Source organism: Chlamydotis macqueenii, chromosome 2 (assembly GCF_036417535.1).
Source record: "Chlamydotis macqueenii isolate bChlMac1 chromosome 2, bChlMac1.mat, whole genome shotgun sequence".
Lineage (NCBI taxonomy): Eukaryota > Metazoa > Chordata > Aves > Otidiformes > Otididae > Chlamydotis > Chlamydotis macqueenii.
In genome coordinates, this window is record NC_141557.1 from 46976531 (window position 1) to 46988462 (window position 11932).

The following is an 11932-nucleotide window of genomic DNA, read 5'->3' on the forward strand; positions in this document are numbered from 1 at the left end:
GCTCGCATTTACAGCGCGGCGCTGGAAGGGCCCGGCCCCCGCACCCTGTCTGATCCCCTTTAAACTCCTTTCCTCCGCGTCCCCTCCTTCCCCCGTCCCTCTCCCTTCCTACGGAGTCGAAACGAAAAGTCTGTCCGGCCGGTTCCTGGAGGCTCTTCCCCTATCTGCGCTCCGCACCCCCTGCCCCCGGGGAAGGAGAGAGGCGACCGCCACGGCAGCCCCGCGGCCGGGGAAGGCGGGAAGGCCGCGACCCAGCGGGCCCGGGGCACAGGGCGCTGCCCGCCCGCCGCTCCCTTCCCCGGGCGGCGGGAAACCTCTCGCCCCAGCCGCGGGGACGGCGGCAGAGTTGGGAGGAGGAGGGAGAGAGTCTCAACTCTCCCTCGGGGCGCGGTGGCGGCGGGCGGAGAGCGGTCCCCCCACCCCCGAGGGGAGAGAGGCCGCCCCCGCCTGCGGGTGTCCCCGGGGAGGGAGGCACCGCCTGCCCGGGGAGGGTAGAGGCCGGCACCTTAGGGCGCGGCAGCGGGGCCGGGCGGGCACACGGCTCCTCCCGCCGGGGCGCGGCCGGGCCGGGCCGGGCCGGGGGCGGAGGAGGCGGGGAAGTGGGGAGCCGCTGCCGTCACCGAGGCTCCCGGCTCGCTCGCCTCGCCGCCGCGGCAGCCCCAGCCCCGCTCCCACCCCCTCGCCTGCCCCCACCCTCCTTCCCTTTCTCTCGCTCACTCGGCGAGAGCCGTGTGCCTCCCTTCCCAGATGGCAGCCGGCAGCGCCATGCAGCCTCCCGTTCCTCCTCCTCCTCTCCCTCCTCTCCGGCTCTAAGTCAATGCCATGCTGCCGCTGCTCCTCCCGGCACTGCTGGCCGCCTGCCTGCCGCCCTGCCAGGGCTGGAGCCCCTCGGCGGCTGCCAGCGGGCAGGAGGAGCGGGAGCAAGAGCTCTTCTTGCCCCCCGTCAACTCCTCCTCCTCCTCCCGCACCTTGGCCGGCCTCGAGATGGACCTCGACGGTGCAGCAAGCAAGGAGGAAGGCAGCACCGCCAGCCCGGGCACGCCGGCTGCCCCTAGCCAAGAGCCTTTCCCTTCCGCTCCCACCTCCTCCGGGCAGCAGCAGCAGCAACAGCAGCAGCGTCCCCAGACGCAGCCCGCCGAGGACCCGCACTGCAATATCAGCGTGCAGCGGCAGATGCTGAGCTCGCTGCTGGTGCGCTGGAGCCGCCCGCTGGGCATCCAGTGCGACCTCCTGCTCTTCTCCACCAACAGCCACGGGCGGGCCTTCTTCTCCGCCGCCTTCCACCGCGTGGGGCCGCCGCTCCTCATCGAGCACCTGGGGCTGGCGGCCGGCGGCGCCCAGCAGGACTTGCGCCTCTGCGTGGGCTGCAGCTGGGTGCGGGGTCGGCGGGTCGGGCGCCTGCGGGGCTCCGCGCCCCAGGCCGCCGCCGCCGCGTCCTCCTCGCTCTCCTACCCGCCGGCGGCGGAGCCCGGCCAGTACTGGCTGCAAGGGGAGCCGCTGAATTTCTGCTGCCTGGATTTCAGCTTGGAGGAGCTGAAGGGGGAGCCGGGCTGGCGGATGAACCGCAAGCCCATCGAGTCTACCTTGGTGGCTTGTTTCATGACTCTGGTCATCATCGTGTGGAGCGTGGCCGCCCTCATCTGGCCGGTGCCCATCATCGCCGGCTTCCTGCCCAACGGCATGGAGCAGCGCCGCACCACCGCCGCCGCCGCCACGGCCGCCGCCGCCGCCAAGTAGCCTCTCCTGGTGACCCCCCTCGCCCCCTCCGCCACCTTTCTCTTGGTCGTGCGGCGTGGAGGGACGCGGAGTCGGTCGGTCGCCTCCCGCCGGGCCAGACTCTGTCGCGCTGCCCCTTGCCGTGTTTTTTTCTCGTGTGAAGCGTGTCCCGGGTGGGGGCCGAGGGGCCGCCCTGAGGGGAGCCGCTCCCTCTCCCCCACCCCGCCACCCCACCCCGCCAACGGCCCCGCCGCAAGGCGACCGGATCCTGTGTGCTCGTTTTGTATCTTTAATACCCGTTTTAAACGAACCTTTTGGTAAAAAAAGGGAAAAAAAAAAAAAAAAAAGAACCCCCCCCCCCCGAATATCAACGCAGGAAATAAAAGACTCTCCCATTTAACTGCACTTGTTGTACTCGGAGTAGCTTTTTTTTTTTGTATATAAAATACAGTTTGAGCAGGTTTTTTCTTTATTTGCAGAACGAGAAGTGTCTTTTTGGCAGGATCAAGAGCTGAAGCAGTATATATATATATATGTATATATTCTTATTGCTGAACCTGAACTTTAATGAACCTTTTTTTCACTGTATTTCCCAGTTGAGATAGTGTGTATTTATTATTGTAGCTCCGTGTTATTTGGCTTTTAATACAGAGGTTTTCTTTCTGGAGCCGCCGTAGCCTTTTGTCGGTCTGTTTTCGCAAGGGTGTAATGGAGGCTTCGGCTGATTTCCCCATCTGCAAACCGTCCACAAAGCTCCTCTTTCCCCATGAGATGGTGTTACTGGGGTTGTTGATGGGAAAAGGGGAATCCCAAATCCTTTCTGAATGGTGTTTGCCCTATCTGTACAGTCGATTTAGGTCTCTATACCTGCATCAGGGTGGGGTGAGATGGGGAACGTGTCTGTGCCAGGGGTCCTCTGAGGCGATTTACTTGGCTCCACAGACCATGGCTTTTCTCTTTGGTTGAAGGTTGAGTGGTTTCGGTCCTGGGATGATGAGGCCCGCTCATTGAGATGTGTTAAAAGCAGCGTGGGGGCAAGTCTTTGACTTCCACAAAGTGCATTCCTCAAAATCAACTCCGATGTGGTGTATTTGTTGAAGGCATGGTAATACCGAACCTCTTTTCCATCTACCAGTTTGCAGGGTTGCTCACAGAAAGCCTGTGGGGTGGCGAGGAGGCAGGAGCTGCTGGTCCAGAGCTAGATTACAGCTGCTACTGTGCAAGCATGCAAAGAACAAAGATTTGCAAAATTTCTTCTTTCTTGTTCAAGCAGACAGTTGCATAGCCTGAAATATCGTTTGCTGTATACTTCCAATAGTTTAGCCTTATAAGAAGTTGTTTCATTTGCCTTAGACATTATTAGTACAGCTGAAGTTTCTAAAACCAAAATGTGAGCTAATTGAGAAAGATTTGCGATAGGAATTCCCATTCCTTTGTCAACATCAATGTATTTAATTTGTTAGGAACACATGAACTCACTTGGGGTTAATTTGGTGTATTTGTAACATTGTTTTCTTCCCTGTGGTTTGGTGGAAACGGCTGGATGAAAATTCTGGAGGGGTTAAAAGCTTAGGCTTCCTTTTTTTTTTTTTTTAACTGAGAAAAAAATAAAATAAATGCATGCTCTATGTGTATGCTATCTGGGAAAAAAATGCAGAGAAAAAAGATTGACAAACAGCAGAAATAAACCAAGATTTTAAAATGTTCCATGTTACTAGGCTACCTCTACACCCGCTGTTTCTTCTATTGATACACCCACTGTTTCTCCTCTGGAGCTCAATGGGCACGTCACTTGAACAAACATTGCAGTAGTGTTGTTTTCAGAAAGTAGAGGATCCAGCCACTGTGAGAAAGAAATGTTCATTTGACTTGTTGATCTGAAGGGCACCTTCCCCTGTATGCTTAGTTTACAGAGCTCTGCTTTTCTTTCCTTCATGTTAAAAACAGTGTCATTTCCACCTTGTGCAAGTTCTTTTGTGCACAGACCTGTGACATGGTGGAGATCAGTTACTTGCCTATAACGTGTGATGGAGAAGCCTCTTCATACTGAAAGGCAAGGCTAGCAAGAGAACGCGAAGCTGGTGTTAACAGCTCTCCTGAGAGAGAAATGCTCGACATACAGAATAAACCTCAGAAGAGTTGCCATGCCGGGAAGGAATTGCTTATTTTAAATGAAGATACGTTGAGGCAGAGAGTTAACTTTTCTAGGAAGTTTTGCTGGCTTTGTAGTGCAGGGTGCGTAGTACTCACTGTGATCCAGAGAGCCTGTGCCTGGACTCAAGGTTGGAGCTTCTTTTTTTTTTGCTTATCCTCGTTTCACCAGTGACATGCTGTTGGTTTTTTCTTGAATTGCATCAACATAAGCAAGATAACGTGTTACTGTCTGAAACAGGCAGCTTCAGTTATTAAAACCCAGAAAAGCTGGTACAGAATGGTTTTGGGGGTATGTCTTCTAACTTCCACCAATATCAACTGGGACACAAACCTTGTGAACAGGCAATGCCATACTCAGCATATTTTGCCGCTTCACTTAAAAAGTGTGGTAGAAGAGAGAGATTTGCTTATAGTTTTTCTATAAATATGCTTGCAAGTGGAGATGCTATTAAAAATCTGCTAAAATGTGAAATGTTTAAAACACAGGGATGGCATTAAAAAACCCCCAACCAACCAAATATCAAAAGGCAAATCTTGTTTGGAGTACAAAAAACCACAACATTTTCAGGGAGTACTGATCTCAGATACAAAATGCAAAGAGCATTTCCTGGTTAGGGAAGGTGTTTCCTTAGATCGTGGTAACCGTCTGGGTAAGCATGTTCCCTTTGTAGGGAGAAGACAGTCTGTGTTTCTGTGCCTGAAAGAGCACTTTAAGGTACAGAGGGCACGTGGAGATTACCTAATGGACAGAGTTTAGGCACGACCTGGCTCCCTGAACCCTTGGATTTTGGTGAGGTGGCAGCAGGGTTCCTCCTGTAAAGAGCAGAGTTGCAAACTTTGGTGTAGGCAGCTATTCTGGGTAGCTGCATCCTTGAGCCCAAATTAATAGTGAAGTCACTTAACAGCTTTCGCAGTCCGGAGTGCCATTATGGAAATGCGCTACGCAGACCATGTGCTTTCTTCAGTCACTATTACATCTAACACCAATAACCCTGCTCCCATACCTGAGGCAGCTATCGTGACTCTAAGTATCGGATAATTTTGAGTAAGAAAAGGCACACACAACTTTTGCCCATGTTCATGGGAATTTAATCTGAATAATACCCGAAAGAGTCAAGCCCAGAGCAATATAAAATGATACATCTCCACACCAGCTCATTTCAGATTTCAGTTTGAGACACCAAAATGTGTATTTATTTTCCTTTTTTTTTTTGCTGGCAAGGATTTTTTTATTGTCCCTTTACTGGGGATGATTCTAAGGCATTTTCATTGATTTGGATTTATTTTTAAAACCAGTTGGTAGCAGGGTCAGCACAAGAGTGGTGGGATTAATCACCACATGTAACCCTTCATGTACTCAGGGAGGGCATATATATGCATATACATACATCCATCTATACATGAGGACTTACTGAGTACAACAGAAAGTCAAAACAAAAGAGAGAAAAAGGATGGTGAGAAACAAATAATACTGAACAAGTAATACTTTTTCTTTCACTAACTCCTTGTTGGATTGTGTTTCCTGGTAAGTTATACTGACTTCATTTATGTACGTGCATTTGTTGGAAAGCAAGTGGTACCTAGAAGCAGAGGTAATTTCTTGATTTTCTTTTTATGTAATTCAACTATATTACTTTTTTTTTTTTTTTTTTCATTCCAGGAAGCAGGAAGTCTCTCCAGAGAGAGATTTAGCATTAGAACCTGCTAGGCTTGCATGCTAGTGTTAGACTGGTACATTTTTTGCTGTATATTCAGACCTCAGAATTTAATCTCTCTCCCTCATATGCTCGCTTAGTTATGTTTTATGGATATATTAGAAGCAGAAGTGCACCAATGAATATGTAGTTTTAGCATAGAGACAGTTTTGCTGCTACTTAGTGCCACATTGTTTCCCATAATAAAAATATAAAAGTGTAGTACAGTGTAATAATAACTGTGTAATATATAAGCACACTGTTGTTCAATAGGTTTAACAGTAATCAAGAGCAGGTTTTTATGTCAGGAGGTGCGTGGATATCTGGGGCAAAATTGCCATACTTGGATAACTGTGAGAGTTGTTACTTATTCAGGGCTTAGTTCGCCAGTGCTTTCGATGATTAATAGGACTGCAACAGCCGAACTGTTTGTGCAGTGAATATTACTCAATATGAGTAAGGGCTACTGAACCAGGCCCTAAAAAAAACTAATTAAAACCCTTACTTAACTGAGTAAGTATTATTCATCGTGGCCTCCGCTTGCTGAACAGAAGTGTCTCCAGGGCTGATATTACGTGATCCCGGGTGATGAACAAAAGCCCGGTGAAATCAAATAGTGAAGTTAATTGAAGTTTTGTGTGACTAAAGATCAAAGAATCTATTTTAAAGATATATATTTAGGTATAAGAGTAGGTGTTGCATTCTTGTTCCTCTCTGGTTTTTACACACGTAGTTTATAAATCCAAAGCCAGGATTTCTCAGTCCAGTGCAGGGGCTTGCTAGTTTGGAAATTAGCTTCTTTCTGAAGCTAGTGCGAAAATGCTAGTTCTTTTCCAAGGAATTTCACCAAATAAATGTATTTTTTCTCAACATATTTCAGGAAAAGGCCTTGATTTTTCAAAAAACATTTTTAATGATTATGGGAAGATGTGTAAATATCAAATCCCAAATGTATTAGGATTTCAAAACATAAAAAACTTTTTAACTAGTAATGGATTTTTAAAGGCATATTTTTAAACAAAACCATGTTTCCATTTCCCTTCTCAAAGGCAGAACATTTCAATGAAGATCAGAAGTGCCTGTGGTGTTTCACCTTGCAAAAGTGATTTTGTGGGGAAAATCCCCATTTTTTAAAATCCTATTTTTGCATGATACATGCTCTTCCATAATTCGGAATTGATCCCAGCCTGTGACAGATAAGGAACTACATTTCTTGTCCCTCCTTCATAATAGTTCTGGTTGAAAAATTTGTTCAAAACAGTTCTATTTTTTTTTTTTTTAAAGTAGCTTAGCCCATTTGTTTTGTTTCTCTTCTATTATGCCAAGGGAGAAAGCAGCCTGGTATAAAATTTGGGTTATTGAAGAAGTTTACTGGAAATGTCTGGATGGTGTTTAATTAGATTTGTGGCCACACTAAGTCTCACAATCCAAACATCTTCCAACTTTTATAAAGTTTGGATTCATAACTGAGTGTAGCAGTTTGATCGTCTCTGTGACAGAGGAGTCTCTGGATCTGCATGTTGGGAAAACCAGTATCTAAAACCTTATCTCTTATTTTAGTTTTCTCATTATCTCAACAGGTTAACAATGTCAGACCAAAACTGGAAGATCCAAATATCCTATGAAACATTGTGTGTTTCTGTCTGTTTGCCTTGTTCTTAGCTTCGTAGGAAAACATCTAATTAATGGGACATGAATTCGAGATCAATGCCGTTCTGAGGAAGCTAATTCACTGGGAGCGTGAAGTTAAATTATATTTTTGTTCCTTGTGAGGTGAGACTTGCTAGAAGCAGTGGGACCTTACCTTGTTGGTGTCATTCTGGGTGTTACTAAGCAACGTGAAGTGGTTAAAATGAAAATACAGAGAAGAGCATGGGGGAACAAAGGAAACAAAAGACAAAGAAAAATCATAAAAAAAGAGCAAATGTGCCAGCAAAGAAGTTGCAAAGTATCAGCTAGGAAAAAGACAGCAATTAAGATCACAGAGAAAAAAGAAAGCTGACATAATATGAGTTAGGAACTTGATTCCATACTTGATATTCAATCAACCTTTTCAGTGCTTTGCTTGAATAATTGATTGCAGTTTTGGCCCCAAATGGCAAAAGTAATGGCACGTGAGAATAAGAGCCTGGGAAGAAATGGGAGGCTCAAGAAAAATTAGGAGTGGAACTACCGTACCATAAATAAAAAACAAAAATAAATCATTCTACGTACTGCTGGAAACAAAAAAAAAAAAAAAAAAGGCAAGGCACTCTTTTGCATATACTATCTACTCTAGTTTTGCTTCATATCTTCTCTGAGATTGTAAGGAAAACATGCTAAATTTTGTTTTTGTGGAATGGATATAGTTCTTCCATCATATCTTGCTTTGATACATGTCAAATATATGTTTCTCATTGTCCAGCACAAGATTGTTCATCAGAACTGTATTAAAGCTTTTCACCTGAACTGAAGTGATGCTGATGTGACTGTGTTTTCGAGGCTGGGCCACTGCTGTTGACAAGACTACGGGCTGGTACACTGTTTATAGCATTCTAATCTCTATTGCCAATACTTTCTCACTCATGTATTTTGAAGACTACCTACCCAATCTTCCTTTTTTTGTCCCTATCTTCATTGTCTCCAAAGCTTCACTCCATTTGTCTTCTGTCATTGAAATTAATAATTCTTAAGATTTGTTCTTTCTTACTATCTTCCTTCTCCTTTCTCTCTTTCCATAGCATCTTTTTATCTTGACATTTTCTGTTTTCAGATTTCTCACCTATCTTTCCCACAAATTTATCTTTTATTATCAAGATATAAAAAAAACACCCTGGGAAACTGTGCTGTCAGTTTATCCTGCTTTTCCAGTCTGCTTCCCACCCATTCAGAATGTACCTCTGATGCCTTTGGTCTGTGACACTTACAAGACAAAGATCATAGAATCATAGAATCATAGAATGGTTTGGGTTGGAAGGGACCTTCAAAGGTCATCTAGTCCAACCCCCCTGCAAGGAGCAGGGACATCCCTGACTAGATCAGGTTGCTCAGAGCCTCATCTAGCCTGGCCTTGAACGTTTCCAGGGATGGGGCCTCCACCACCTTTCTGGGCAACCTGTTCCAGTGTTCTATAACTCGCATCGTAAAAATTTTTTTCCTAATATCTAATCTAAATCTAACCCCCTCTATTTTAAAACCATTACCTCTCATCCTATCACAACAGGCCCTACTAAACAGCCTTTCCCCATCTTTCTTGTAGGCCCCCTTGAAGTACTGGAAAACCGCTGTCAGGTTTCCCCGGAGCCTCCTCTTCTCCAGGCTGAACAGCCCCAACTCTCTCAGCCTGTCCTCATAGGAGAGGTGCTCCAGCCCTTTTATCATCTTCGTGGACCTCCTCTGGACCTTCTCCAACTGGTCCATGTCCTTCTTGTGTTGGGGGCTCCAGAACTGGACAGATGAACAGGAAACCTTGTTTTGAGGGCAAAACCCAAGTGCAAAGTTGTCTCTCCCACCAGTCCTGTGGTCACAGGACTTCTTCCACATTTCTGCCCTAGACCCTGAGCTGGGGCCCTAAGTTATTGTGTCTTCTTCTAGTAAAAGAGAAGTAGACTCAACTGAAGAGCTTCCTTCCACCTTAATTCCTCAAAGTCCTTTCTCTGAATAACCCTCTACTCATGCACCCTCCCAACAACCTGTCTCATGAATCCTGGGAGCCCTCACATCCCACCTTTCCCACGTATTCTCAATTCCAAGGTCAGGACGTGTTTCTCACGTGCCCTTTGCTCTAACTGAAGGTAGGTGTCTCACACCTTGGCAAAGCCCTGCACAGCCAGAGAAGCAGTGATCTCACTTAGGAATGCATCAGCGTTTAAAGTTACACTCAGCTCAGGTACGCAACTACAGGGTCAGAAGCGTTACTTTCCAATTAAACCTTGTACTGGTAGTGAAAGGATTAATGATCTAAATCCCGTATGGTGATGTACAATAAAAATGCAAAACGTGAACATTATTTTATTCCCTGTCTGTTCGTTTTCATACTTCAGGGCATGGTTTGAGCCTTGTGCTGTTAAATTAAGGTGTAAATTAATGGTGTGACACCATTTTGTCCACAATTTAGCCAGGCAACAGCTGTACTCTGGAAATGCTTTTCCCATTGCAAGGTGCTGCTGTGAGCTGACATATTAAAAACAAATCATTACTAAGTGATGAATGTTACGGGAAGAGATTATCATTAATCCAGAAGTATATGAAAGAATCCCCCAAGGTGTAAGAAATACCTTCTAGGAGGTGAATATATGAAAAAAAAATGGTGTGGAGGAGCTGGTGGAGATTTAATCGTGAGGCTATTTAATTTCTTTTCTTGAACTGCCTGTTTTCTCACATTTTCTCTGGGGAATGTGAGCTGTGCCTAATTATGCCAGCAATGTCATTGCTCCTAAATGGAAACTACTTTCTTCGGGCAATACTTACTATGAATTCTTGACATTTTTTCCATTTCCTCCAGGACATGTAAAGCACTTAACAATGCAGGGTCACATCATTTTCTTAACCCAGAGAAACTCAATTTTGAGGCGTGATTTTCACCTCACAGCATGTCCAATGCAGCCTTGCAACACCCTTTCCCTTCCCCAAGACAGGGATTTCCTGCAGTGCCCCAACTCCCACTATCTAGTTGTAGGATCATTTAGGGGTTAGCACCATAGAGACAGAGGCCTTACACCTCTGTGCTCTACCCCAGCCATATATCACCTTTCCCTCTGTCCTGGACGCACAGCTATGGTGGGAATACATTTACAGCTGGCCCATGCAAGTGGCAATTTCTCACAATAATTAATACAGCTGTACTAGTAACAGTTTCTGGAGAGGACCCCTGCCAGCAGGCCTCTTGCTCCTCTTGCCCTCACTTGATGGCAGTCCGTGCCAGTGGAGCACGCCACAGCTACAACCTCTTCATCAGTCCATCTGGGGCAGCTAAGGGAAATCACATTCACAATTTAGGAAATGAATGAGGCTTTAGCCTGAAAGCCATTTTGAGCAGAAAAGATCTTTAACCGAGCTATTGAGGAGAGTCTGTGCAGTGTATGAGCCCTGTACTGATGTCTTTAATGTAGACAGATTGTTTTGCAGGCCTTTTTGGTTTGCTTTATTATTTTTTTCAGAGTCTGACTCAGATTTGTTGTAGATACTGCCTTGGGAACACCCTTTTCCCATCCATATGAAATGTTATTCCATAGGCTTTGCTCTAGCTACCCTGGTGTGAGAGTGGATTGACTGTGACAAAACTGATCCTCCAAAATGTCACCCACTTAATCTCCAGTTCTGAAATGGGATTTATATCCTCTCCCATGAGGAGATTGCCATCATAACACTTCCAGGCACCAGCCCATGCTGGGTTAAGACAGAGGAATACAACTCTCATTTTCCTCCTACACCTGGAGTGTTTCATGTCTGTGACAGTTTTGAGTTCCCCAAATTCAGCCGATGAGATTGATAACGGGGCTGCCCAGTGCTAACTGAAGTGTTGTGGGTGGAATGGGTCAGAGAGATTTACTCTCCTCCCACACACAAAGTACAGAAAGAAAACAACATTGGCTAATCTGTTTCCCTACATGTGCAGGGCACAGTGAAGCAGAAATCAGTGGCTTTACCCATGTCAGAAGAACAAACCCCCTGAAACACATGCGCTAAATGATCCACTTCTTCAAAAACAAAACCAAGAACCATTTTCTGTGCACGTAACTCCTGCTGATTGCCATGATAACAGCCCCAGTGCAACAGTGCGATTGGAAGGTCTTTTACCATAGTGACAGGAATAGGATCGCTTTTTGAAAATTTCCCAATTAATTTCATTAAATTATGTGTGATTCAGCTGATAACTGCACTATCTTTAGTATCTTCATGGCTAGTGAGTTGTCTCTATTGCTGTCTTTCTTCTGTTACACGTAAAAAGATGGTGAGAAGCCTGTAATGATGAATGTAAAAGTTAATGACATATCTGACAAAAAAGCCTGCTTAAAATCCTGGTTAAATCCGTTTAATGTCAGTATTCAGAGAACTCATAAACTGGAAAACATAAAGAGTTAATACATTTCTTTAAGATACTTAAAATATCAAAATCCTCAGTGTTAAGGACTACAGGTTGACTGTAGCAACAGAAAGCTTTCACAGCAAGTTCCTAAGCATGTGTTGTCTGCTGTTACTTGGCAAATAATAGTTGTGCTTAGCTGCATCCTAATATCTTCCAATCCCACATTCACGGTAAAACCAATTACTCATGACAATGTGCATAGAATATTTTCAAACTACTACTCTGAGTTCCTCAATGATTCAAGCATACTTCATCTGCGTGTAAGCCTGTCCTGAGTATTAGGATTTAAAACGTCCAAAAT

The 11932-nt window shown here is 45.7% G+C and overlaps 1 protein-coding gene across 1 annotated transcript; it reads left to right on the forward strand.

Annotated features, from left to right (window-relative positions):
* Nucleotides 1-684: 684 nt before the first annotated feature.
* On the forward strand, nt 685-2383 carry TMEM158 (transmembrane protein 158). The gene has a single exon (XM_086741626.1). The coding sequence runs from the start codon at nt 823-825 to the stop codon at nt 1735-1737; it is 915 nt and encodes a 304-aa protein (XP_086597752.1). The 5' UTR covers nt 685-822; the 3' UTR covers nt 1738-2383.
* Nucleotides 2384-11932: the final 9549 nt, after the last annotated feature.